The following is a 24,003-nucleotide window of genomic DNA, read 5'->3' on the forward strand; positions in this document are numbered from 1 at the left end:
CTGGAACTATTGCTTACCATTACCTTCAGCCCCAGTATGTAGATCTGGGGAAATTTGGCAACATAAGGGGATGCAAGTATTCAAACACTACTGTGGTATGAGCCCTGGCATAATCCGAGGCTATATCAGAGCCCTTAAAAAACGAGATTGCTGCCATAATTTGTCACCGCACTACATGGCAGCAAAGGGACAAGTGGATTTTGTTACAGGACAAGTAAATTTATGAAGCAACCTGCCCCATGGACAAGTAGATATTTTATTAAATTCCACACCCCTGAACATCTCAGGCGTGCCATCGCAGGCTGTAGAGCAGTTTTAAACTGCCAATTCGACCTGGCAAAATAAACCTTTTTCCCCCCCAAGAAGCATAGGCAGTTCAAATGCTGTCTTTTCGAAACCTACTGTATTCACTGTGTGAGCTTACAGCCCACCCACTGCTGCTCATTTATGCCAGTGTCCTTTAACCACTTAGATGCAAGTAGTTTTAATAGTTTCCTTATTTGTCTCACCTTTTCATAGTTTGTTTACTCCCAGAGAGCAGTGCCCTACTTGTACCCTTCTACTTGTCCGATTATAGCAACTGCAAAAGGGACTAATTTTTCCTCTGTCCAAGAGTGCTGCACACAAGATCTCCATCTTTTCAGTCGCTACGATCGGTGAATTCAGTTTCTGTTAACAGGGCTGTGATTATTATCTCCTCACATTTAATACACGGACGTCATCCCTAAGGTGGGCCCTTATCAGCCGACAAGGAACAGTGCACTATATTTCAAAACGAGTACTAGTGCTTTTAGGTTTTACATGTGCTGGTAGTGAAAAACTCTTATTTTTACCTACTGTAAGACCCATCGCTCCCATCAGATAACACTAGGTTACCTTATGACAAATTAAGGGCTATCTTTTGATTGTTAACAGCTAGTGATTAAAAGTTGGCATTATCTGGTCCTAACCATTTGGTGCCTGTGACTGCTAATAGCTTAGCCGTTGGCCTTTGTATATTCCTCCCAGACAACACGACAAAGATGGAATAGTAATTTTCAGTATGAGCCATCCTGCGAGGATGAGGGGTGGGGCAAAGCTGTTCCCTGCCCCACTTGAATTTCAAACAGCTGTCTCCAGCACACACAAAGGAACTTGATAAGACTTGACACCCCAGACATCATGGAGCACTGGCAGGGGAAGTGAAGAACGTTCCAGACCAGGGGTGTGGGGGTGGCCAGAATGCCAACCACACTTCGAAGGCTGGCAACCGGTACAAATAGTTGACCACCTGAACCACCTCTTCAGTAAACTCCTGGGCTACAGCTCACCAGAGGGCTGACCTGCTGCATAAGGCCTGCTTTGCTGCCCAGATGACTGCCCTGCTGCTGGAGGACTGCCTTGACCCCCAGAGGGCTACCCTGCTCTCCGAAGGATGACTTGACATACTCCCTTTATCCCAGGCTAAACAGTCTCGAAGGGTCAGTTGGCTGACCTCCTGGGCTACAAAAAGCTCTAAGAGGGCCACTCTGCAATTTCCCCGGCTGCCCTGGTTCTGTATTAGCCAATTCCTACTCCCTCAAAAGGTACCTCGCCAGGTCCTGTACCCTTGGTTGGCATCCATTGAGTTTCCTCCTGTGAAAGCTAAGTTTTGGGCTCTTCACAACCCTGAAGGGCCAGTTTATGTCGAAACTGAAAACCACCAACGAGAAGCTCTGAACTCCTTGCACTACAATGACCACCGACACAAGATTTGCACTTTGTGCCACAGCAAAAGCAGTTCGCGATCACCGACAGTGCTACATGAACAACCATCAGTAACAATCTCCCTGCTCGTCATGGCCTCCTTCACCACAAAAACCCATCACACTGGACTCTGAGTAGGTAACGTTTTTTGGCTGACCTTACATGGTCTGTTTCCAGCCTGTGCTCCACAGAGAGGGAGGGTCCACATTCACCCTGCCTCTACTGGTGCCCGGGAGGTATGGTGCAGTGTAAGTTCAAGTAAGCATCACATCAGATTTTCCATTCTTACTCCTGGTGTGATGGCCTTTTCACTCGCCCTCAAACCAATCTGCCCAACACAGGGAAGTTGAAAACATTAACAGGGTGGGGCATGCGCAGGACAGCCACAACTCCAGCCAGCATTTTTGTTCACAGGGGAGGCAAAGTGGGGAGGGGGGGGGGGGTGTGTGTGTGTGTGAGATTTACCTCTAATCTCTGCATGGTCATTGCACCTTTAAGACACAGGAGACTCCATTTTGTAAAATGCTCAATGGATGAAATACACAATACCAGTGTTAAAAAACAAAATTATAATAAAAAAAAAAAAAGAGCGCAAACTACGAAAATTCATTTTTTGATTTTTATTTCAACACAGGATAACTTCAGTTTTCATCAACGTTGACTGTTTGGAGACCTGTAAAACAAAGTTAGAAGAATTAAGTAAGCAACAAACTTAAAGCATCATCATTAGACTTTGAAATCAACAGACAAAGACATTCAAAGCAACTGTCATCAGATTGTATTCACACGCCAAACCCTAGGATAAGACCAAGTAAGTTATGTTTAACTTAACTACCACAAACTGCAATAGAAGAATCTAGCTCTTTGGTTCTATTAAAAGAGAAATACGAAGGCACAGAACCATGTTCAGAATGTTCCCTTGGTCATACACAGGTGAACGACAAACTAGGATATATCTGTACCAAAATACCTCCAGAGCCAAATCAACAGAATCACAGGGTATGCAAACAGATGGGTCCAAAAAAATGCTCAGAACAAAGACTATCTCAAAAGAAAAGTTTCACTTTAAACAGAGCAGCCAGCTATGGACTGCAATCACTCAATGTTTTGTGATGAATTTTTGCACTTTGAGACTAGTGGTTCGGTAGTTTATGCATAGTTTTTTCTTTACCTGAGGGAATTCTGTTTGGAAAGAAGCCCATCTGTGTTTAGCAAGTTACTGGCTAAATATTCATAAACATTACCGTAATTGGGTTATACCTCACTTTGCAGGAATGTTTTTAAACCCAGTTCTCCAATTTGAAAAATGCAAGACAAGGAAGCCAACAATTGAGCTTTCGTACATGAACATAATATGCCATTCTAGAGTATACTATGGATAATTAAATTTCTTGGATTTAAGCTGATTTTTATTTGCCAAGGAAGAACTTTCAACTGCCTGCATAAAATTCAGCAAAAAAAAGCCATGGGGAATGTGACTATGTAGCTATGTTCTAAGGGCTGAAAGACACATACATGTGTACCACCTATTTGATGCAAATCCACCAAAAACAATTCCAGCAATCTGACAAAGCCAACGAGCAACAGTTAGCCAGACCTAGCTCAAAGCAAAGAACCTTCCTTATTTAGCTGCAATGATTGGGTCTTAGAAAATTACAGCAGGTTTTCTATTAAAGAGAAAACATTCTAAGGTGGCCACTGATGCATGCTGGAGAACACTGGGATGGCAGAAAAAACAAGCCCTCTGCTTTAGCCAAGTAGGGTCTAAGGCCACCTGCTCTACTGCAAACTACAGGCTCGGATCTCACACTGTGCTTCACCCAGCACCACCACTACTCACCTCCACAATCACACTCAGGCATAGGTCATACTCATGCAACAGTTAAAGCAGAATCAACCTCAAACATTCCAATAACCACCATGCACCCTCAACCAACCACATACAAACTCAATCTCATGCTCATCAATGCGTATTCTGCAGTACTCCATGCTCTAGATGTTGTAGACCTCATAACTTTGATGCACTCTTCAAAGCAACATATTTTACTCCCACATACACACAGCCTAGAAATCCTGTTTAAAGGCTAGTGTCCAGACTTCTCATAAGAAGGGAGGAAGCCTCATCGTCATTCTCAAGCCCCTTTGGTTCTGCAGCATAGACAAGTAACCAAAACAACTCCACATTGCTCTCCACAACGCAGACAGTAACCTCACACCAACATCTAGAGCCTCCTGTGCAAAACAAGGAATAAGACACATTCTGGGATCTCCTCCATCACGATGCTCCCAATGCAAGCCTCCTGAAGCCCGATCAGACAGACCACCTAGCCATCCCCATCACCTGGCTTAGGGTCCGACTCATCAAGGTCAATCAAAAGCAAATCTTCACATCCTTCAAAGACTTTCCCATAGAAACCTAAAGCCTCATCCTGCTCTCTTCACAACCAATAGTTTTGTAAACAACTAATGCATTGCTGGTAAATCATGTGCACACCCACACTACAACTAAAAAGATTGAAGTGAAAGTCATGAAGTGAAAGTCAAACACTTCAGCACCCTGGCACACCAAAGAACTTGCTGACAACAAACACCCCATCAGCAGACAGGCACAAAAATGAAACTACGACACACTAGCCAAGTACTCTCTCAACAGAAGTAGATGACTCTTCGGAACAATCAAGCACTGCAGCAACTTTCTACCTGGCCCTCCCATCCAGACACCAGTTTGTTCACATGGGTACAGATATGTCCTAAATAATCCCAATAACAGTGTTCCATCTTGTTCCCCATAATCATAAGTTTCTAGATAGAACCCATTATAACTCTACCACTAACATCAAAATTCTCCAGCACGCCAATGGCACAACTTTATGTGAAAGTCTACTGTGCTGGAGACATCCAGCCCCTCTTAACACTGCTTGCACGGTTTACAGACTGATGTCTAGCACCTATCTGATGTTTACCCACCAAAAACAATTCCTGCAATACGCTAAAGACAACAAGCAACCTAGTAAGACCTAGCTAACAACATGCCCCATTAAAGGCCTCAAGAAATAGGAGTACACCCCCAAAATTATAGAATTCCACTGGCTCTCCTTAAGCCAGCACATGTTAACCTCTTGGCAGTCAGCACATTTTAAAGCAAGTGCCATTATCTCCAAAGCTATCACAACCGACACTACCATGACACTGGCAACGAAGTGCAAAAAAATACAAAGACAACAGGAATTATATTCCTGTATTTTTCAGCACTGCCCCCTCTGAGCTTAAGATACCTCTTTAACGAAAACTCCATCATGATGCAGTCAGTTTTCTTTTATCATAGAAATCAGTCATTCCTTCCTTCAATCGCAGGTCTTTACCATTGACCCTGTAAAGTGCTCCACTGTCTTTTGGATAGCTTCAGGGCATGCATGCGAAGCATGATGGTTAGCTTTAGTTCTGCTTAATATTTCCTCACTCTATTAAACCACACTTTAAACAAAGATGTGATAAAACACCAAAAACACACAATTACGAGTTAGGCCATACCTTTAAATGTGGTGACTGGTACATAAGTGACCAATGTGTATAGCTTGTTGGGTGAATCTTCATCCTCATTGCGTTTCCTGGATAGGCGCACACGCATGCGGTATGGAACATTTCTAAATGGGACAAGAATAAACAGCGTAAAATATATGCTATAGAAATGATTGCTTTGTTAGAACATGGATCATGAACAGGCACAAAAAGCCACTTCATATTTTCAGGCACAGCAATTTATCACAAGTTCAACTTGGTAATTTAAATTCAACGACTCCAAACTCCACAATACAAGAGCAAGTGGAAAATGAATTAGGAGATAGTAAACCTACTCATTTAAAGATATTTCACCATGTAACATGGCAAAAGATTTTTGTAGTGGTTTTGGACAAAACCTACTCATTTAAAGATCTTTCACCATGTAACATGCCAAAAGATTTTTGTAGTGGTTTTGGACATTTAACCAGCAATGGTGCATACATTTAAAAAATATTTTGAAAACACTTCAGTATATACAGTTAGCATCACTATAGCTGAAACTGCACACACACACATTCAATTTCTGTAGTTGAACAACTTTGCTGTTCGACCAAAGCCTGTTTTTTTCTTACTCCAATTCCCCTATAGGAGGTGGTCATGTGAACACCATGTTCCTTGTCAATAACGGGTACTAAGCTACTAAGACCCGTGTGCGTGCCGGAAGAGCCTGCTACAGTAGTTAGAAAGAAAAGAGACAACCTTACTAGAAACCATGGAAAGTGGTGTATACTTAAATCCATGCAAATAATCAGAGGGGAACATAGGACTGCAAGATGAAGTACATAAAAAGCTCTGGTCAAAAGTCGATCGAAAGTATTTAATTCAGACACCTCGGAACCACTAACACAAACATGGATATTCCACACTAGACTAATAGAGGAGATGGGGGACTGGGAGAAGACAGACCTAGCACCAATAGTCTGTGTGCTTTTCCATACTTGTTTGCAGAGGTTAGCCTATTAAACCCAGACCTGTTGACTTTAACAATACTTTTCTTGAGGGCTCTTGATTTGATCATTTCAGTCTTGCATTTAGCCTGGGGAGGATGCGTGTTAGCCAAGGAATGTCCCCTCCATTGTAAAAGGGCATATGTATACTCCTGCAGAGTGCTCGACTCCAAGTTAAACTGCTATTCTGGCTTATTTCTAGGGGTGGGCGGAACTTGCGTAATCGCGTCACGCAAATCTCTGCGAAACGGTAAAAAATCTCCGCGAACACGCAGAAATTCCGCGAACACGCGGAATTGTTTGTTCGCGATGCTTTTTTCCTGTCCACAATTGCTGTTTGCGTGCTCTGGGAGAAATATCTCGCGAACACTCATTTTGAGAACGCGAACAAGCAAAAAATTTCGCTAAATCGCGGAAAGCAGAATTTTGGGCAATTTCGCGGTCTCCGCGGAACGCGAAATTCCGCGAGCGGACCGGAATTTACCGGCCTGGCCTACTTATTTCTCTCCTTGCGTCGCGTTCATGTAGCATGTACACAGGGCTCTGCTCTGTGATCTGGCGGGCCACAATCATGTGTGCACTTATAGTAGGCAGTGGAATAGCCTGGGTGCATCAAATACATTTAAGGTGACAGCGTAGAGTGCTTCCGATTCTATACAGTAACCAGAGCTTTTTCCTGGGTCAGTGCGAGTGCTGTCTACTGAAAGGTGTGGCGTAGCGGCCGACTCCGGAGCATATGGCTCACGGTTCGATCCCTGGCGCTGACTGCAGTTCAGCATTATGTGACTGGGCAACAGCTCACCTAATCGCCGACGGCCCCCAGTGCCTTGAAACCCTTAATGGGCATTTGTGCGCACTTTACAAACAGGAATTATTATCCCACTCATGTTAAGATTCACTGGGGTGAGAAACCCAGAACATGGCACAGACATCCTGTGAGCATGGATCAAAGGGGGAACGGGTAGCACATGTACTCACACAACACAATCCTACTACTTTACAAGTACTGGGGCCAGTAGGATACATAAGGAAAGGCCCTGGTTTAGCAAGGCAGGCATGGAGGGCGAGCACATCTTCCCCAGACAAGGAAATATTGCCTGCATTCCTACGGCTGGGGAGTAGTGAGTCAGACACTGAAGTGAAGAGGATGGATAGAAGGCTTCTTTTAGAAATTCCAAGACTTTGTTAGCAAAGGAGTGCTGATTAGTTCTTCCGGGGCACTGCCATTTAGTAGATGGTAGGTTTGATTGGTGGGTTGTGAATTTATTTTCTACTGTGAAAGATGAGGAAGTTTCCAGAAGGTGCCTGCACTTTAGTCAGACTACTGCTCAAGGAAGGCCAATGACAGCTAGGTGCAGGGAATCCACTTCACTGTGCCCATTTTTAGGTCTCTCGTGAGTTTAGCTGTTGCTGAAGACCTGTTGCCGGCATTCTTAATACTTACTGAGTGATTAGAGACAGCCCATGGCTTTTAATTGGTTGGCTTTTTTGTCGCTCATTAGCTAGTCATGCCTCTTAATTAATAGTTACATTCCTTGTCTTTGCCCGTTCCCTTGAACACATCTTTACCATCCTTCCACAGCTTGCATTTTATTTCCATTAAGGACTGCATTAGTTTCCTTCCTCTCTCCATCATATGCCACATTCTCGCTCCTCACCCCGCCCCAGATAATCTGTAAAATCACAACATGTATATTTTTTCCTGGTTTGACTAAATAGAAGACCTTATCAGGTCTATTTTCTTTAATCTCCTGCCATCAATATTTTTGTACGACAGCCCAGGCTTTGGCACTTAAAGGCAATGTTATACTGGGTATGGGGCAGGCCGCTGCACACAACATGCATCAGAGACCGAAGGTTTACTTAATAATGACTTGATAGGATTTGTTTTCTCAGACAAAGTGATAAATTTGCTCCCTGGCTGCTGAAGGGAGCAATTCGCCTAAGCATTAGCTTCAGAACAGTCATCAAAAGTGTGGGACAGGCATTTTTTGATACTTTATGAAGACAGCTGTTCTGTTCTTTAAAGTACTCTGTGTTAATTTTAAGCAGGAACATCAACAGCTTTTTAAAATTATGTTTAGTTTTTTTGTGTGCCATTTCAAAAATCATGACAAACTGAAAATACTGAGTTCCATTGTCTAGCTACCTTAGGAGAATTATTTGCTTTTCCGCCAGTGCTTTAATTTTTTCTTTTCTTTTTTAAAATAAGACTGCTTTACATCCAATAGCTTAGCACTCAAATTAGAATGGCTGACCTACTGGCTTTATAGATACTCTTTGGATACGCCTGCTTGGAGCCAGTCTCATTGCTACCCACTGTGGGAGCAAACATTTCAAACAAAAGCGGTCTCAAGAGCAGCATGAAAATGTAATCTGAATGAAAACCAACAAAAACCAGCTCAGAAATATAATCTACATTCTCCTTTTAAATGAAGATATACGCCAGGCCCTTCAAGTGAAGAGGCTGTCAAAAGGGAGAAGCTTAGCATGTGCCTGGTGTGGGAATATCCAAAGAGAGTGAGCAACTAATAGGGATAGATCCAAGAGCGACCTGTGGGTGGTGCCGGGGGTTAGCCACGTAGGAATTATATAGGAACTCCACACCACACCAAAGCAAGGGTGTTGAATTCCTATAGTCCGGCTCCCAGGACATATTGTTTGGTGTCAAGGACAACAAAATGTCATGTTTTTGTCCTTGGGACAAGTAGTCCCAACCCCCTGCCGCACAAACCCTTTGAGTGCCATTTTATAGTACTACATGGATCAAGGAATGGCACTGTCTGCAGTTAAGGTCATATTTCTGTCCCTATGATAATGTTCAAACTGGTATTTATGGTTCATTAATACAAAGCCTTTCTTGCAAGGGTCAGTGCTCTAAGGAAATGTTTTAAGCTCGGGCTGCACTACCAACAGTGGGTTCAATGTGAATATGTGTACACACATTTGGAAAGTTTAGCAATATGGGGCTACATACAATGCTCCCAGAATGCTCTATTTAGATGCAAATATATGCAAAAGCTTGAAAGCAAGATTAATAATCCTTTGCTCTCAAAATAAAATGCTCACAAAAAATCCAACTAGGAAAACTAAGTCGTGCTATACTACGGTGAAATTGTAGGTAACATTTCTTTGTAGCATCATTTAGTAAATGTATTGATGCATACTGCTTGTATTTCTAAAAAAATATTCATAATAGAAAAATCAGTGCAACAGCAAAATAATGGGAAACATGAAAATAAACAAGCATCGGCAAAGCCAATAGGTCTGATATTAGTGGTCAGCCTTTTGGTTTTGTCCATCATTGTCTAGTTTTGATATGGTTTTAGTAAAACTTTGTGGGAGCTGCTAGTCCCTCACCATTATAACAAACATTTGTTAAAGCAATAATATTTTTTGGTCTCAAAAAGCACAGATTACCGCAGTAGTCCCTGGCACTGCACAAAACTACTTTGTGTGCCGATATGCTCTTTGTGAAACAGCAGGAGCCAGTCGATGGCTAGAGATCGAATTTGAATAAAAACAAAAAGGTCTTAATTAACTCCAGACTTAATTAGGTGCCCAATCCTTAAAGTCACTAAAGTGCACCCATGGTATAGGTCCTTGCATTAATGCAAATTTTGAGTAGGCCAGGAAACTGTACTATATTTGTGAACTGCTTTTTAGCACAAGCAAACATGAAGCTGTAGATTTGCTCATGCAAAAAATCTGTTGAGCATTTACAAGTTCACTTTCCCTCCAACCAATTTTTTCTCAACCATGGAAGAAGTTTCACTTCTGCCATTGTCAGGAGTAAATTTGCAACCCTTCTCAGCATCAGAAAACATTAAAGAGCTGGTAAAAGCCCATAAAACACGTAATTTAGTAGGTGTAGCACAGACTGAAAACTGCTGTCCAACCCTGGAACTATTGCTTAAAGCTACATCCAGCCCCAGTATGTAGATCTGCAGAAAAGTGGCAAAATAAGGAAATTGCTATAATTGCAACTCTACTATAGTATGAGCCCTGGCATAAGAAAGGCGAATATCAGAGCTTTTATATGACAAAATTGCTGCCATAATTTGTCGCTGCACTACGTGGCACCAAAGGAACAAGTAGATTTTTTATTCCACACCTCTGCAACAGCACAGAGATCCCTTAAGTATCCATGCCACCAATGCAACTGCTCTAACAGTTCAAACGCTAATAGAACCACTGTAAGGTGCGTCTCACACAAGCCAAGAGTTCTACTGCTGAAAGCAGGCAACCATGCGGCTGTAGAGTATAAGCAAAAACCCGACTGAGGCGAAAGCTTGCAATGCAAGCCAAAAGGTATTCACATGCCACCATTGCCTATAGGCCTTGGGAATGATTCAGTGACTGCGCTTGTACATAGCCAGCCCCCTTGTCCTCGAGATGCCTGGGTTCACAAACGCTGGGGAAGTCAGTCAGTGGGGGATGGGCACAGAAGGGTGTGATGCCTAGTCTAGAACTGGATTGAACCATCTGCTGCATTCCCCTAATTATGCACTGTGGTATAAAATGTATTAAATATGTGATTTGTTAAAATCATCACAAAATATGGACTGATATGGTACCCAAAAACAAATTTTAAAAACAGCAAGCAATGGAAAAGCAAATAGGTTTCACCTATGCGAGATCTTTTGGCTTTGCTAATGTTTGTAGCCATGCTGCAAAGTAGCACGGCTGCCGTGTAACATGCCTTAATGTTTTTTTTTTTAAATGCGCTATATGACACAGCCAGCATTGACTGACAGAATTTATTCATTAACCTGAAGCCATAATTCACTGCAGCATGGGCTTCTGGTCAACATGTAAAAATAAAAATCGACATCTCCGGAATGACAGTGAAAAAGATACCAGCATTGGCATAGCCAATAGGTCTCGCCTTTGGGACCTATTAAGTGTTAGCCATGCAACAGTTGCATAACTAAATACTTAGAAGGTCCCAAAACAGAGACCTATTGGCTATGCCAAGCGGCCGTGAAAGTGATCGCGATCAAACATCAAAGCGGCCGCGGAAGTGAAAGTAATCGCAGTCAAGCGCGGCACGCGCATGCACAGTAGCTCTAGGCTGGACTGGTAGCACTTTTTGGAGCCCTCTCAATAAGTCTCGCCAGACCAGCGCATGTGCTGGGTCAGGCGAGACCTAAAAAAAGAGCAGAAGAAAGGGTGGGGGGGCACCGTGTCAAACATGATAAACATCAGATTAACAGGGGGGGTGGCAAAGCCGTTTGAAAAACAACGGGGGTGTAAAACAAGGGCAGGGTGAAGGAGAGGGACTGCAGAGACATGCACTCATTAGAGAGCATGTCCACAAGTAAAGGAAAATGCAGAAGGGCACTAGCCACGGGAAGGAGTACTTGGTTCAAGCTCCACTGTGAACGAAGACTGGAGCCCAGGAGGAAGCCAAAGGCGAGGAGGCGCTGACCAACAGGAATCAAGTGATGTGGGTGCCAACAAATAGTATGGAAAGGTAAGTAACGAGGGTCTCCAAGCCCCTTTCAACAGGGGGTAGTTCCTCCTCAGGAGCAGAGGAGTGCCGCCGTACCTGCTGCAAGCGCTGCAGGCAAACAAATAAAAGATCATTTCAATGCCATTTTAAGGTCGAGCCTGGGCAGAGGTCGCACGGTTGTGAGGCATGCTGCATTGGAGTATGGACTTGAAGCCCCGGCCACTCTTGCATCTATTTTTAATTGGCTGTGTCATTGTCCGAACACGCTGGCTTCAGATTCATTAGGCTCCTTGGTACCGCCTTGTCTGCATTTGTTGCCTTCCATAAAGACTGGACCTTTTAGTTGTCTTGTTGCACGTCCAGCTTTATCTTGGCTGTGAGCACTATTTTATTTAATGATTTGCCCCTATTTCATCCGTTACGTCCAGGCATGTCGCCCGTTTTTTTTATTTACCAATGGCAGTCCCTTTTAACTATAGCGGCCGCGTTTTTCTTTATTTTAGCAGAGCGGTCCACTTCAAGTATAGGTGCTGCGCTTATTCTAATGTTTTTTTACTTGTGCCCATGCGCCCCTTCTTTAGACAAGCTGAGTTTAAACAAAGGTGTGCAGCCGCTATTAAAGTGAAGGCATGGGCACGTTTACCAAAATTATATTATATATATATATATATATATATATATATATATATATATATACACACACACACGTATATATATGTCAACTTGACAAACAGATGCTTTTTTTTTTTATCAATGCACCCCATTGTACAGTATGAGGCAAGTAACCTCTTGTTTCATGTGAATCAAGTAAATATGTGTTGGGAGTCTTGACAAAAGTCAGTTTATGTAGTGCTTTGGTGTAGGTGGACCAGATGGCAGTATATTAAATAGTGGCCATTTGTTTCCGTGTAGGACGATTTGTTTTAGGTTATGGTCCACAACACACTGATTCTGACATTCTTCCTCACTTCATTCCTTAATCGGTGTGGAATTAGTAATGCCAAGATAGGGGCGTGGATTAGAAGGATTTCAAGTTGTCAGTCAGAAGAGATGTTAGGCATTGTAATGCGTGGTATCAATGGCCAAAGGAGAAGCTTTGAGAGACTTCAGCCTATCAATGTATTTGATATCAAACTCCTTATTTTAGAGATATAGAGCATGACCCTCCCATTACTGGGTGATACATGGATCACAATTCTAGCTATACTGAGGGGAGGCGATATTACCTTTTCCTTACAATGGACGTTCCTATTTTAAGTAGAAGTGTGGTACAACATTTAGTTGCTAGATAAAAAGAAAATTTCTGCTAGAACCCGCCCCCAAAATAAACTAGAAGCCTGAAAGTAATACAACCATCTATAAGCACTAGTCTGAAAGAAACCTATGTACTACCAAAAACAAGCCTAGGAAACACCATACTATAAAGCAGAGGTCTTCAAACTTTTGGATGCCGAGACCCCCCTGTCAACATTTTGAGGCGCAAGGACCCCCTCCTGACAAATTTCTAAACCTGTAGGCAGGGCTACTGGAATTATGAGGCAGGTGAGGACCAAATTACGCAACAGACTTGACTAAATTGTGTGGGATGAAAATGTAAATGAGGTTATGTGATGCCACATATTTTGGGATAGCATTGCTTCATCTTTTTGACATTTTTTACACACAGTAACACGGAGGAAAAATGTCACCCCCATCAGTACCAGTTTATAACCAAAATACAGCAATTAACATCAGAAAAATTTCTAGTCAACCTTTGTGAAGGGCCTTCCACTCCCCATGAATATGTGCTGCCATATTAGAAGCTCACCTGGCCCTGGCCGGGAGAAGCAGGAGCCCCTTAAAACCCTGGCGGTTGTGTGCAGAGTTAGGCAGTTTACACATGCAGCTTTCCTCTCACCCCCCCCCCTTCCATCCCTCTCCTCACCCTGGATCCCTCTCTCACTTTGCAGGCCATTTACTTTCACCCCTTTTTACAACTTCTGAACTCCCCATTCAACCTCTCACTTCACCTTTAATCACCTCTTGCCATTCTGTCCTTTCACTGCCCTCATCTCTAACAGTCTCTCACATTTATCTCATGGCCTCTCTGGCTCTGTCACTTCCCGTGCCCCTCAGCACTTCTCATTCACCTCGTCTCTCCATTCACATTTTTGTCTATTTGTATCTTACACCTCTCCAGTCCCCCCCCCCCCTTCATCTGTCACATCTCCCCTTTGTTCCAACAGAAACCCTCACCTTTGGCTCACACTCACTTCTTGAGTGTCCACACTTCTCTTCAGCAATTCTTCTCCTCGTCCCTGACCTCTTCAATCAAATTCTCTCACTCCCTTGCTGTCCTCTCTCATCTCTCCTCACCAAGCATACAGGTCGGACCCGTATGCTCCTCTCGGCCTGTGCCACTCTGCTTATTGTTCCCTAATTCAAGAAGGCACGAGTTGTTTATCTTGCTGTTTTGGTGCAGGCCGCGCTGTTATGGAATTTGCACCCTCCTTTGCTTTGCTCCACCAAGAATCTGTTATCCTTTAGGAAGATATAAAAACCTCTATGCTCTGTAGGTTACCCCATTTGGCTGGTTCTCCTTCTGTGTTTTTCTCACTTGCCTTCAGGCAGCAGATGGTTATTACCCCCAGGACATCTTTTGGAAACAGTAGCACACTACAAATGTAAATAATAATAATAGGCAGAAGCAGGGGAGTCACTAGACCAGAACTTCGGAGGGGGGGGGAATAACACTCCCAGCCAGGGCTGGTCCTAACACTGGTCGCACACGTTGCAACAGTCTTTTTTGGAGCCCCACCCCCGTTTCCTGCTTCTCCATGAATTCCTTCACTGTCACTCGCCAACAATGCACCTCATCTCTCTATAGCACCTTTCTGACAAACATTTCATTTTTTTTTATAGCGCTACTCATAGTTTACTCACACTCATTTCTGTGATAAGCATGGTACATATTCTTTGTAGCAGGCACATTAACCCTCTGCACTGTGTAGGTGACAAGAGTGTCCATGTGAGTGCACGGTGAGCGATGCAACAGTGTGAGAGTAGGGTAAGAGGAGTGACTGCAGGGTGAGTGGGGTGGCGTATGTATTTGGGTGCGGATGCAAGTTCAGAATGGGATGAATGAATGTATGATTACTGATGGGCTTGTTTGAGTGAGTTGCATATTGAGCAGTGAGGGGGACAGGTGAGTGAAGTGTCACATGAGTGCAGGATGAGTAGTGTGCTTGTGTGACTGCAGGCTGAGGTACAGGGTGAACAGCGCAAGTGCATTGTGAGTGCAGAGTGATTACTGTGAGTGCAGGGTGAGCGGGTGAATGGTGCGAGTGCATTGTGATCGCTGTGAGTGCGTGAAAGTGAAGGGCGAGAATGAGGAGTGAGTTGTCTGAATGCAGGGTGCATTCCCAGACACGAAGAAACTCAGCATATTGACGTCGGCGTAGTGTTTCAGATACAAGTTAAACTATTGCGGGATTAATCGGGGATCGAGTGTGAAGGAAATAATGTGCTGAACCTGCAACAAACTTAGTCCTATGGTTAGGGTTGCCAGCAGATTATTTTGATGGCCCAGTCGGTACAAAAATAAGCAGTCACCTAAAGCTGTATTTTCAGCACTTATCTGTGCCTACTTCGAACAGCAAATAGAAAGCACTTTTAATTGTGTTCTAAGGCTGCCTCAATGATCCATGACTGATAATTAAAGAGAACAAAGACAGAAAAGTCACATAATGAATGAATACATACTTTTTTTATTTATAAGTCTATTTAGTGTCAAGACTAGGTCTTTGCAGGCTCTTTAAACAAAACACGGCAGGCATTTTTCTTTTGGCAACTCTATTTTATATTCCTTTACATGAAATGTATTCTCACACTATGGCAGTGAATGTAAAATCCAAATGTAAGGAATAGACACAGTGGGGACGCAGGGGGTACTGGAACCAGGAAAAAACACTAAGCCTCTGTAACCAGTTTACAAAAGGCATGTAAATATGCAAATGGTCTTTAAAGACCTGTGAAAAACTCGGGCGTGCCCGGAGGTAAGACTCCAGACACTGCCCAGCTGAGCCCCCAGCAGCTCGAGTTGCACTGCAGCAGCCCGGGCTGAGACACAGGACGGGGGAAGAGTGGGGCTTGAGCCCTTGGGCCTGGGAAGAAGTGTGACTGGGAAGGCGCGACCCCCTTTGCATCGCTCCACGGCCCCCCTGGGGGTTGCGCCCCACAGTTTAAAGACCCCTGCTATAAAGACAGCATTACCATCAAGCAACAACCTACTTACCCGTGAAAAATTGCATTTGTACATTTAGCCAAATACCGCCAGTCTTTCAAGTGTCACATATTTTTAATAGACAGTTGAACGACATAACTTGGTCAACCTTGAAACCACACTGCATATGGTTGAAAAAGCATTTCCTAAAGCAAGCTAGCCCGCAATTAACAGCAGTCTACAGCAAGACAGTGAAGCCATGAGTTATAAAAAAAAAATAAAAAAAATAAAAAAAAAAACACAAAAAAATGTTAAAACTGAGGGAGCTATACAATCTCTTCAACTGACACCATTCCTTCCATAGTTCCACGTGTGGCTTTAAGAAATTGCAATAGTAGAAGAAATATGTAACAATATACTCAGTCTTGAATACAATCTAAAAGTTATTTAAGCAGCACTCAATTCTGTACAGCACTTAAGCAATCAAAAGTTTTAGATTTTTTTTAATTTTGTCAAAGATCAGAAATAAGTAAGCTTGTAAGTTCAGTTCACGCCTTGTATCCAAGTATTCTTAAAGTAATTCAAATAAGCAGAATTTGAACACAAAATACACGAAAGAATCCCCAATTCAAAAAGGCCATCCAGATAATTTGGGGCTTTCTGAAAACTCACAAAATAAGATGTTCTTTCTGAAAACTCACAAAATAAGATGTTCTGCCTGTACTTGGTTCTCAATGGGTAGGTGGTATTTGAGCCAGCTAGATTTTCAGGTTTGCTTCACCCTGCAATTGACAATTATTGTAGATGCAATTTAAAAGCACCTATTGGATAACCCTAGGTGGGCAGACGTGCTATAAAAAAATTAGTCAAGTAAGATTGTGTGCCTAGTTCGATAAAGCAAAGACTAAAGCAGGGGAAAATGTGCAACTTTGCAGAATCACTTAGTTCTCTTGAGTTCTTACAAATCTTTAATAAAAGCAAATCAGTTCTATGTCCGCTACAAAAGAAGCAGACCAGCCAGAGCTGCTAGCCTCTTTCTGGAGTTGTGGAATTGAAACAACCCCTTATGCATTTCTTGCATAATCTGTATCCTATGGATACTGTGCACAATGGAGCAGAGCAACATTCATTTCTGGATACACATTTAGGATAAACAAACTTGAATAGTGCCTCAGACTTAAACACTGCATGAAACTGTGAAGGATAAACATTTAACAGCTAATGACAGGGCATGAGAATCCCATGATCTTGAACTCCAAGGTCCGATTGTTTTCAAAGATTACAACAGCATGTTGTACTTAATCACGGAGTTTGAATTGCCACTATAGGGAAAACTTTAGTTTTCTGCCAAGTAGACAATCTGTGTTTGCCTGCATCTCAGAGGCGATCCACATGAATTTGAGTAATGTTGGGATACAGTTTATCACACTCCTGAAACAACAACGTGGGTAGAAACCACCAAAAGAGCTACAGCACAAGCATGTACAACAACATAAGTTATGGGTATATATTTAGACGGAAAACGTTCGGTAACTCCCTACCTTCAAAAAACTTCTGACTTTCAGTTCCTCAAAATTCACATTAACAGGCCCTTGTATTCATGAAGGATTATGTGTTCCAAGGAGCAGCCGAACAACTCTAGACGAGGCAATGCTACTACGCTAGTGTCTTAAACTGCTTCTTAGATCACCCTAATACTGCCTCAAAGCACTGAGAGACGCAAAATGGAAAGGACAGACTAAAAAACACAGGGAACGAGAGGAAATCATCATCTGGCTTGGCCCATTCACGCAGTAAAAATAATTGTTCTCATTATAAACACTGATTTTCGTGCCCCAGGGCAACTGAAACCATGGCTTGCTGTCCGAGCTATGACAGACCGTAAGTTACCACAAACACATTTTTTCTAAAGCAAGACATTAAATATTTCACCAACATATAGTAATCAAGAACTGGAACGTACTGGACGGCAACAATGAACCAGATCCTGTGCACCAGCCTGTATGTGTTACTTTCCAAAAGAAAGTTAACCGTGCTCCAAAGCGTTAAAAGCATCACTGAGACAATTCACAAATATTTCTCAGAGGAAACATTTTGAAGTTTGGATCGGCATTTCCAGACAATCTTTCTTCTGTCGTCTGTAACACGGTTTTAGACCTGTGCCTCAAAACAAGAGGCTACAGTATGAAATAGTTCTACAGGCTCATAATTTACACCTCCTAGAACTGCAGATAACTATTTTCAGAACTAATGGCCCCCCTCGTAATGAGGAGAAACGCTGCGATTTATTGATTTGCTTCAATATTTCTTCACCTGTTTATCAACTTCAAGCACCTGAATCACTACAAACAATGCCTAGCACCACAAAGTAGGTTACCACCCAGAAGAAAAAAAGGTTGCCACGACCCTTCTTAGTTTGAAATATCGTCCATGGCAGCTCGTACCATACAGGCATATTTTAACCCATAATCACCCATTAACCTTTAAATTTAATTAAAAGAAAATAAAAAAACCTTGACATTCCCAAATCTCACAATCAATTACTCGGTCAGACTTTTTTCCGTTGTCTTGCACCATCTCACTGGACCTCAACTCAGGACAGCATTTCTGTTCTGTGGTTTAAGAAAACCTTTAATACTCTCCATACCCCCCTTCAACCAACTAGATGCATAAATTACATCCTTTCCCACAACTTAATCTCTTCCCAGAAACCTACAACTACGTAAAAATATAGTTTACTTGTGTATACATCACTCACTGTTTAGGTCTTCCCAGCTATCTGTACATTTATCTACTTTTCAGTATCCACACAAACTGAAACTTGCTATCTACCATACGCATTTTTTTTTTTTACTAAAGGCAACTGAAACTTAAACCAATGAATTCACTCTAGCATCTGTCATTGTAGGCATTACTCAGGACTGAAAAGAAAAGTTTGCAAATATCGGGGCAGATCTTTTTATGATATAGTGACCAACTTCAAAGACGTATGGAAACCACTGAGACAAGTGATGATGGAACTTGGGTGTTTGAAGTGATGGTGGCCTAAGCTTACGTGCGTTGTGGAGTTGCCTCGCTATAGCTAATGGAAGAGTATATGTAACTTGGATGGTTCAAAAGTTCAAAAAGGGAATGGATGAATTTTACATTACCAGTCTGCAATATTTGGCACATCAAGACCCGTCAACCTCAGTGAGAATGATACAATAACGGTTATCTAAACTGCATTTAATAGCTGGTCAAAAAATGACAAGAGCATAATACCAGTCAATAAGCGAAACCCTAAAGTCTCATTGGTCTATCGGTAGGCAGCTCATACCACAATCATTTGTCCAGCGAACTGTAACTTTAATAAATTCTACATTTAATGCAAAGCAATCAAAAAAGTCCACTGGCTAGCCTTGAATAAAATCTTCAAAAAGCGATTTGCGATCTAAGCACATGATAGTAACACTGGGACAATCTGCGCTGGGACACCATCACTGTATGATGGCCTTAAAAAAATTAGCAACACAGGGAATGGCAAAACGTTGACCCTAAGAGCTGTATGGAAGAATGTTCTTGATGAAGGAGGAAAAAAAAATCCTATCAAAAGCATAGGTAACCTACATCTAATATGGACAAACCACAGACAATTCTACTCCTTGACGTTTGTAAACTATGCTTAGAACCAGTGAAACTTTTTTACTTAGCACTGTGTGGACAGAATGTTGTGGTCTTCAACATAAAATAGCAATATCAATATTAGCAAGCTATACACGAAAAAACAATAAGCAACGATGGACCACTCAACTGCACCTCACATACAGTTCAAAGTAGTAGAGTACGGTGCACTCCTCTTCCAATACCAGCCGTTCTATGGTATTACTGCAGGAGCAGGCAAAGTCTTGACAACACAAAAAAGTGGAATGGTGCACCCGGAAGCAGGCTAATCTAAGAGTCCTTCAGTCCATTTGGAAAGTTTCAGCTTTATTCACAATCGTAAAATCCAATTAGTAAAAAAACACATCCAGCCGGCACGTTTCGTTCGAGCAGTTTTGAACTTCGTCAGGGCTCGCATTTGTATATTGATGAGTTTCCCTCTTGAACTAAAATTCGTCCATCAAGAGTTACGTATTTTAAAAAAAATATTCTCTCATTTCACTGTCGTGAGCGAATGCAAAAGTTACTGAAAATGTTCTAAGGGGATAATTATCCTTCCCCCAATCAAATACCTGAAACGGTATTGTGAATCGAAAACACCGCGCTTCGTTCCTCAATGTTATCAAGCTGTTGCAGACCAAAATGAGGTGTCTTATGAACTATTTTTAATATTGGGTCTACCCAAAAGTTTCAGGCCATGGAGTATATCAAAAGCGAATTTCAACTCATCAAAACTCAATTTTCACAAAAAGGTCAGTTAGACTTCTATACCATGAAGCGGCTGCAAAGCTTTAGTCACTAAACTTTAATGGCCAATTAGTTTAGAAAGAAAAAAAACTATCAAAGCTCCTAGAGATTAGAGGGCCCCAATGTCAGAAGTGTCTTCTTACATGCATGTTCTGCAACCATTACAGAAGGTTTTGTTTTCTTAAAACTTAGCAGTAGGAAAAGATAAATATCTTGGTCAGGTATAAAAAAAAAAAAAACATTCTATAACTGTCAGTTTGTTGGACAAGACTTCCATTGTGTACATCCTCAGATTGTTTCACTCTCGATTCAATTATAATTAGTTGCTAGAATTAAAGCACCCACCTGATTCCTTTAGCCCAAACTGCTTTGTTCAGCCTGGTGTCTATGCGCACATCTGGAGTTCCCATTTCCTTAACTGCAAATTTACGAATTGCTTTCAGAGCACGGGGTGCACGCCGCTTGAAGCCACTAAAAATATGAAAATCCTGACAATGTACTTTATTCCTTAATACATAACTTCAGCATACATAAACATCAAAAAGCACTGTGAAAACCATCATTGCAAAAGGTCGTTGGACAGCAGTGTGCTTAGTGGTCTCGATAAAAAACAAATACAACAGATGCAGATTTTCACACTTTTTGTAATAAATCAACAGCAAAACAAACTCAGGAAGGGGTGTTGGGGTAGCAAGAAAATTATATGTGTAAAAAAAAAAATACTCATGGGTGGGTTTTCTCCAAAATGAGTGAGTGGGTGCAAGAGCAAACCTTGCCATTGCATGTCTTGTAGTCCTTCTCACTTTACACCATACGCATTCATGCTCTTTGTAAGCCTCGCTAAACACGACTCCTTAACATTTCCATAGGACAACACTGCATTACATTTCAGAAATGATAACCATAAAGGGTGGTAAAGTGAAAAAAAATGCATGCAACACAGCAGGCACTGTATTAGATAGGAACTGCTGCACAAGTTACTCCATGCTAGCACTTGCACTCTAGATCATGGGACAAGACCACACCTACAACGGATAGTGCAGTTATTACTGCATCATTTGTACAATTTTCACAAGCTTCTTAGGCAATGACAAAAGGGGAGTGCAACATTGACCATTGTCAGCGCATGAGCCAAGGGAAAAGTAATACTCACACTCCATGGATTCGTTTGTGGACATTGATGGTGTATTCCCTAGTAACCACCTCATTGATGGCAGATCTGCCTTTCTTCTTCTCACCCCCTTTCTTAGCAGGAGCCATCTCTATGGACAAAAAATATAAACCAAAGACTTCAGGAAAATATGTGCAGGACTAAACAAGCCTGTGTAATACATTATAAAACTATACCATCGAGTTAACGTGCATGGCAACCAAAATAAATAATGCACAAGTTAATGAAACCTTTGTGGGCGAATAGAAAAGGCACAAAAAAATCCAAGATGCGCGCGAGATAATTTGATGGGAGTCTGGCCATCAAATTATCACAATAGGTGACGGGAGGAACGCTAGCAAATAGTCTAACTACTGGCAATTTGTGGGGTGAAATTCCAACCCATCGTTCTTTAGCCCACCCGGCCACCTCAGATTGGGCCCATGCATGTCCTCTTCAAACCGGATAACAAGCACCCCAAGGCCCCTTTAGGCCTGATTAGACCTCTTCAGTTGGGTGCAGCTTGGTTCGTGTGGCAAATTTTACAAGACAGGAGTCGTTGCATTTTCATCAACAAGACTGTTTCATAATGTATGTAGCCCAGCAAGGAATAGCGCCGCCCTTAAATAATTATACCTGGCTAGCAAAATAATCAAAATCTTGCTCGAATTTTCCAACATGTGAAAACAGCGTGTTTGGTGAGACCCAGTGTGTGTGGAGAGAACAGTAAGAGTGCGGGTACTTAGCAGATCAACACTGTGAACAGGAACAGTCGTTTCACTCAAGTGCCAAATACGATGACTTGGCTCAAGTGCAACATTTTTCGGGCTCAACAGGACTGTACACTATAACTGACTAACAGGAAAACACTCTGACCCGGCAACGCGTATTGTTGAAAGTGACAACAGAACTTCATTGGAATGTCTGAAATGCCAAAGTATCAACGAAGATCGCGTTTTAATGATAGATTTCTCTTTCGCTTATATTTACTGGACTTAAGGAGTAGTTATTGGACATCTACTTCAAGGTGACATTTCAGTTGCGATCTGCCTTGAAACGTATAAATTGTAGAGCACGTGCATAATGTGCTACACAGCTAATGCATTGCGACAACTTGGAAGGCACTTCTGAAAGACAGCTGAATCTAATGGGGAGGAAAGACAACCTCGGACGGTTGCAATTGTTTGCTCAAAAATGTAAAAGGAAGCCAGTTCTGTGAGAAGCAGTAATAACATCATTCCTTGCGAGGAGTGGGCTCTACGCGAAAAGTTTTAATGCCACTGGCATATAGTATACGGAACAAAACGACTCAAGTCGCAAAGATAAATTGCGTACAACTCCAATCCAGCTGAAATCTCGCACAACCCCCCAAATCAACAAGTTCCTTCAGAAAATATGCGATGCCTAATTTTTTATATGATAAAAAACGTTTTTTCTAGGCTGAAAAGTTGTCGCTTCCCATGGCCGAATAGGTGACCTGTGTACAAATCCAACAGATATACGCCAAACAAGTAGGATGGCTGAGTTCGGCACGTATTTCCGCTGGGCGATGCTCGGCATTAAAATATATTGTTAAAATATAAGGTGTTGTTGAAAGTGTTTACGACAGGCCACCCCCAAGTGATACAAGTAAACCGAACAGCATCCATCCGGGTATACAGCAGCTTCAGCCCACTCCTGGAACCGGCATGATCAGCGCCCACTTTATTACTGGTGGTTAGATTGGGGTGCAATAAGCGAATGCGCAAACCAGCACGAATCCCCTGCACAAATCACACGGTGTTTCACTAAGCAACCGATTTAGCAAAAGTAGGATGCCGCCAGATTGTTCTACAGGCCTCGGAAAAGCGACACTCACCGAAGCAGAGTCAATGACGGAAAGGAAGAAGCAGGGGATTGTGGGGCAGCCTACAAACCAACGTGGGCTTACACTTCCGGGTTGCGTGCAAACGTTATACGTACACTAAGCGCGTCGTTACTATGGAGAATTAAAGCCTACGAAGCACAAGCAACCTGAATGGATACAAAATGAGATTTCTGTGTTCTGTTAGGTTTTTTTTTCGTCATAGCACATTTTATGTGATTGGATACGTTCTGTTCGACGAGGTACAAACAAGCATTGGCAGTGCCTTTCATTTTAGCTTTAGCATATTGAAAACACCCGTCACCATGCAGGCTAACATTTTGGAAGAGGAAAGTGGGAGATTTAAAAAAAATAATCGAGGGAATATATTTCTCCCATTGAGTTTAATAGCGGCCTGCATCGGGTCTATTGTCATTTATGGGACTTGTAAGTAAGTGTACTGCTGCAGGCTCGGATATCAGAAATTCAAATATAATGTTTTTTTCCATACCTGTTAGGAGCACAGAGAAATCATTATGGCAGTCAGAGAAATTGTGTCAAAAATGTTGTGCACTTGCTTGCAGGAGCAGGTTACTGGCAGTGCATAATCCGAGTCACATAAGAGCAGCCCCTGCCATCTGAGGAAGCAGGTTTCTGCCTGTAGGAATCAGGAGGCAGGAGACTAGCCTTGAAATCAGTTGTCTCCCGCCTGAAACCGGAGGGCTGGCATAT

The 24,003-nt window shown here is 42.3% G+C and overlaps 1 protein-coding gene across 1 annotated transcript; it reads right to left on the minus strand.

Moving 5' to 3' along the window:
- Positions 1-2,330: 2,330 nt before the first annotated feature.
- Positions 2,331-23,386, minus strand: RPL31 (ribosomal protein L31). The gene is made up of 5 exons (XM_085622762.1): positions 23,287-23,386; positions 21,432-21,540; positions 20,624-20,749; positions 5,257-5,369; positions 2,331-2,398 (listed from the first exon to the last, which is right to left on the minus strand). Exons 2-5 carry the CDS (start codon positions 21,536-21,538, stop codon positions 2,367-2,369), a joined length of 378 nt encoding a protein of 125 aa, XP_085478888.1. The 5' UTR covers positions 21,539-21,540; positions 23,287-23,386; the 3' UTR covers positions 2,331-2,366.
- Between the last annotated feature and the right edge of the window lie 617 nt (positions 23,387-24,003).

The sequence above is a fragment of the Triturus cristatus genome, chromosome 8 (genome assembly GCF_964204655.1).
Source record: "Triturus cristatus chromosome 8, aTriCri1.1, whole genome shotgun sequence".
Classification (NCBI taxonomy): Eukaryota; Metazoa; Chordata; class Amphibia; order Caudata; family Salamandridae; genus Triturus; species Triturus cristatus.

Coding starts and splice junctions, on each gene's coding strand:
- RPL31 (XM_085622762.1), bottom strand. CDS start 21,538: ATGGCTCCTGCTAAGAAAGGGGGTGAGAAGAAGAAAGGCAGATCTGCC. Junction 5,370..20,623: donor GTTTGGGCTAAAGGAATCAG/GTGGGTGCTTTA, acceptor TGTCCCATTTAG/AAATGTTCCATACCGCATGC. Junction 2,399..5,256: donor ACCAGTCACCACATTTAAAG/GTATGGCCTAAC, acceptor TTTGTTTTACAG/GTCTCCAAACAGTCAACGTT.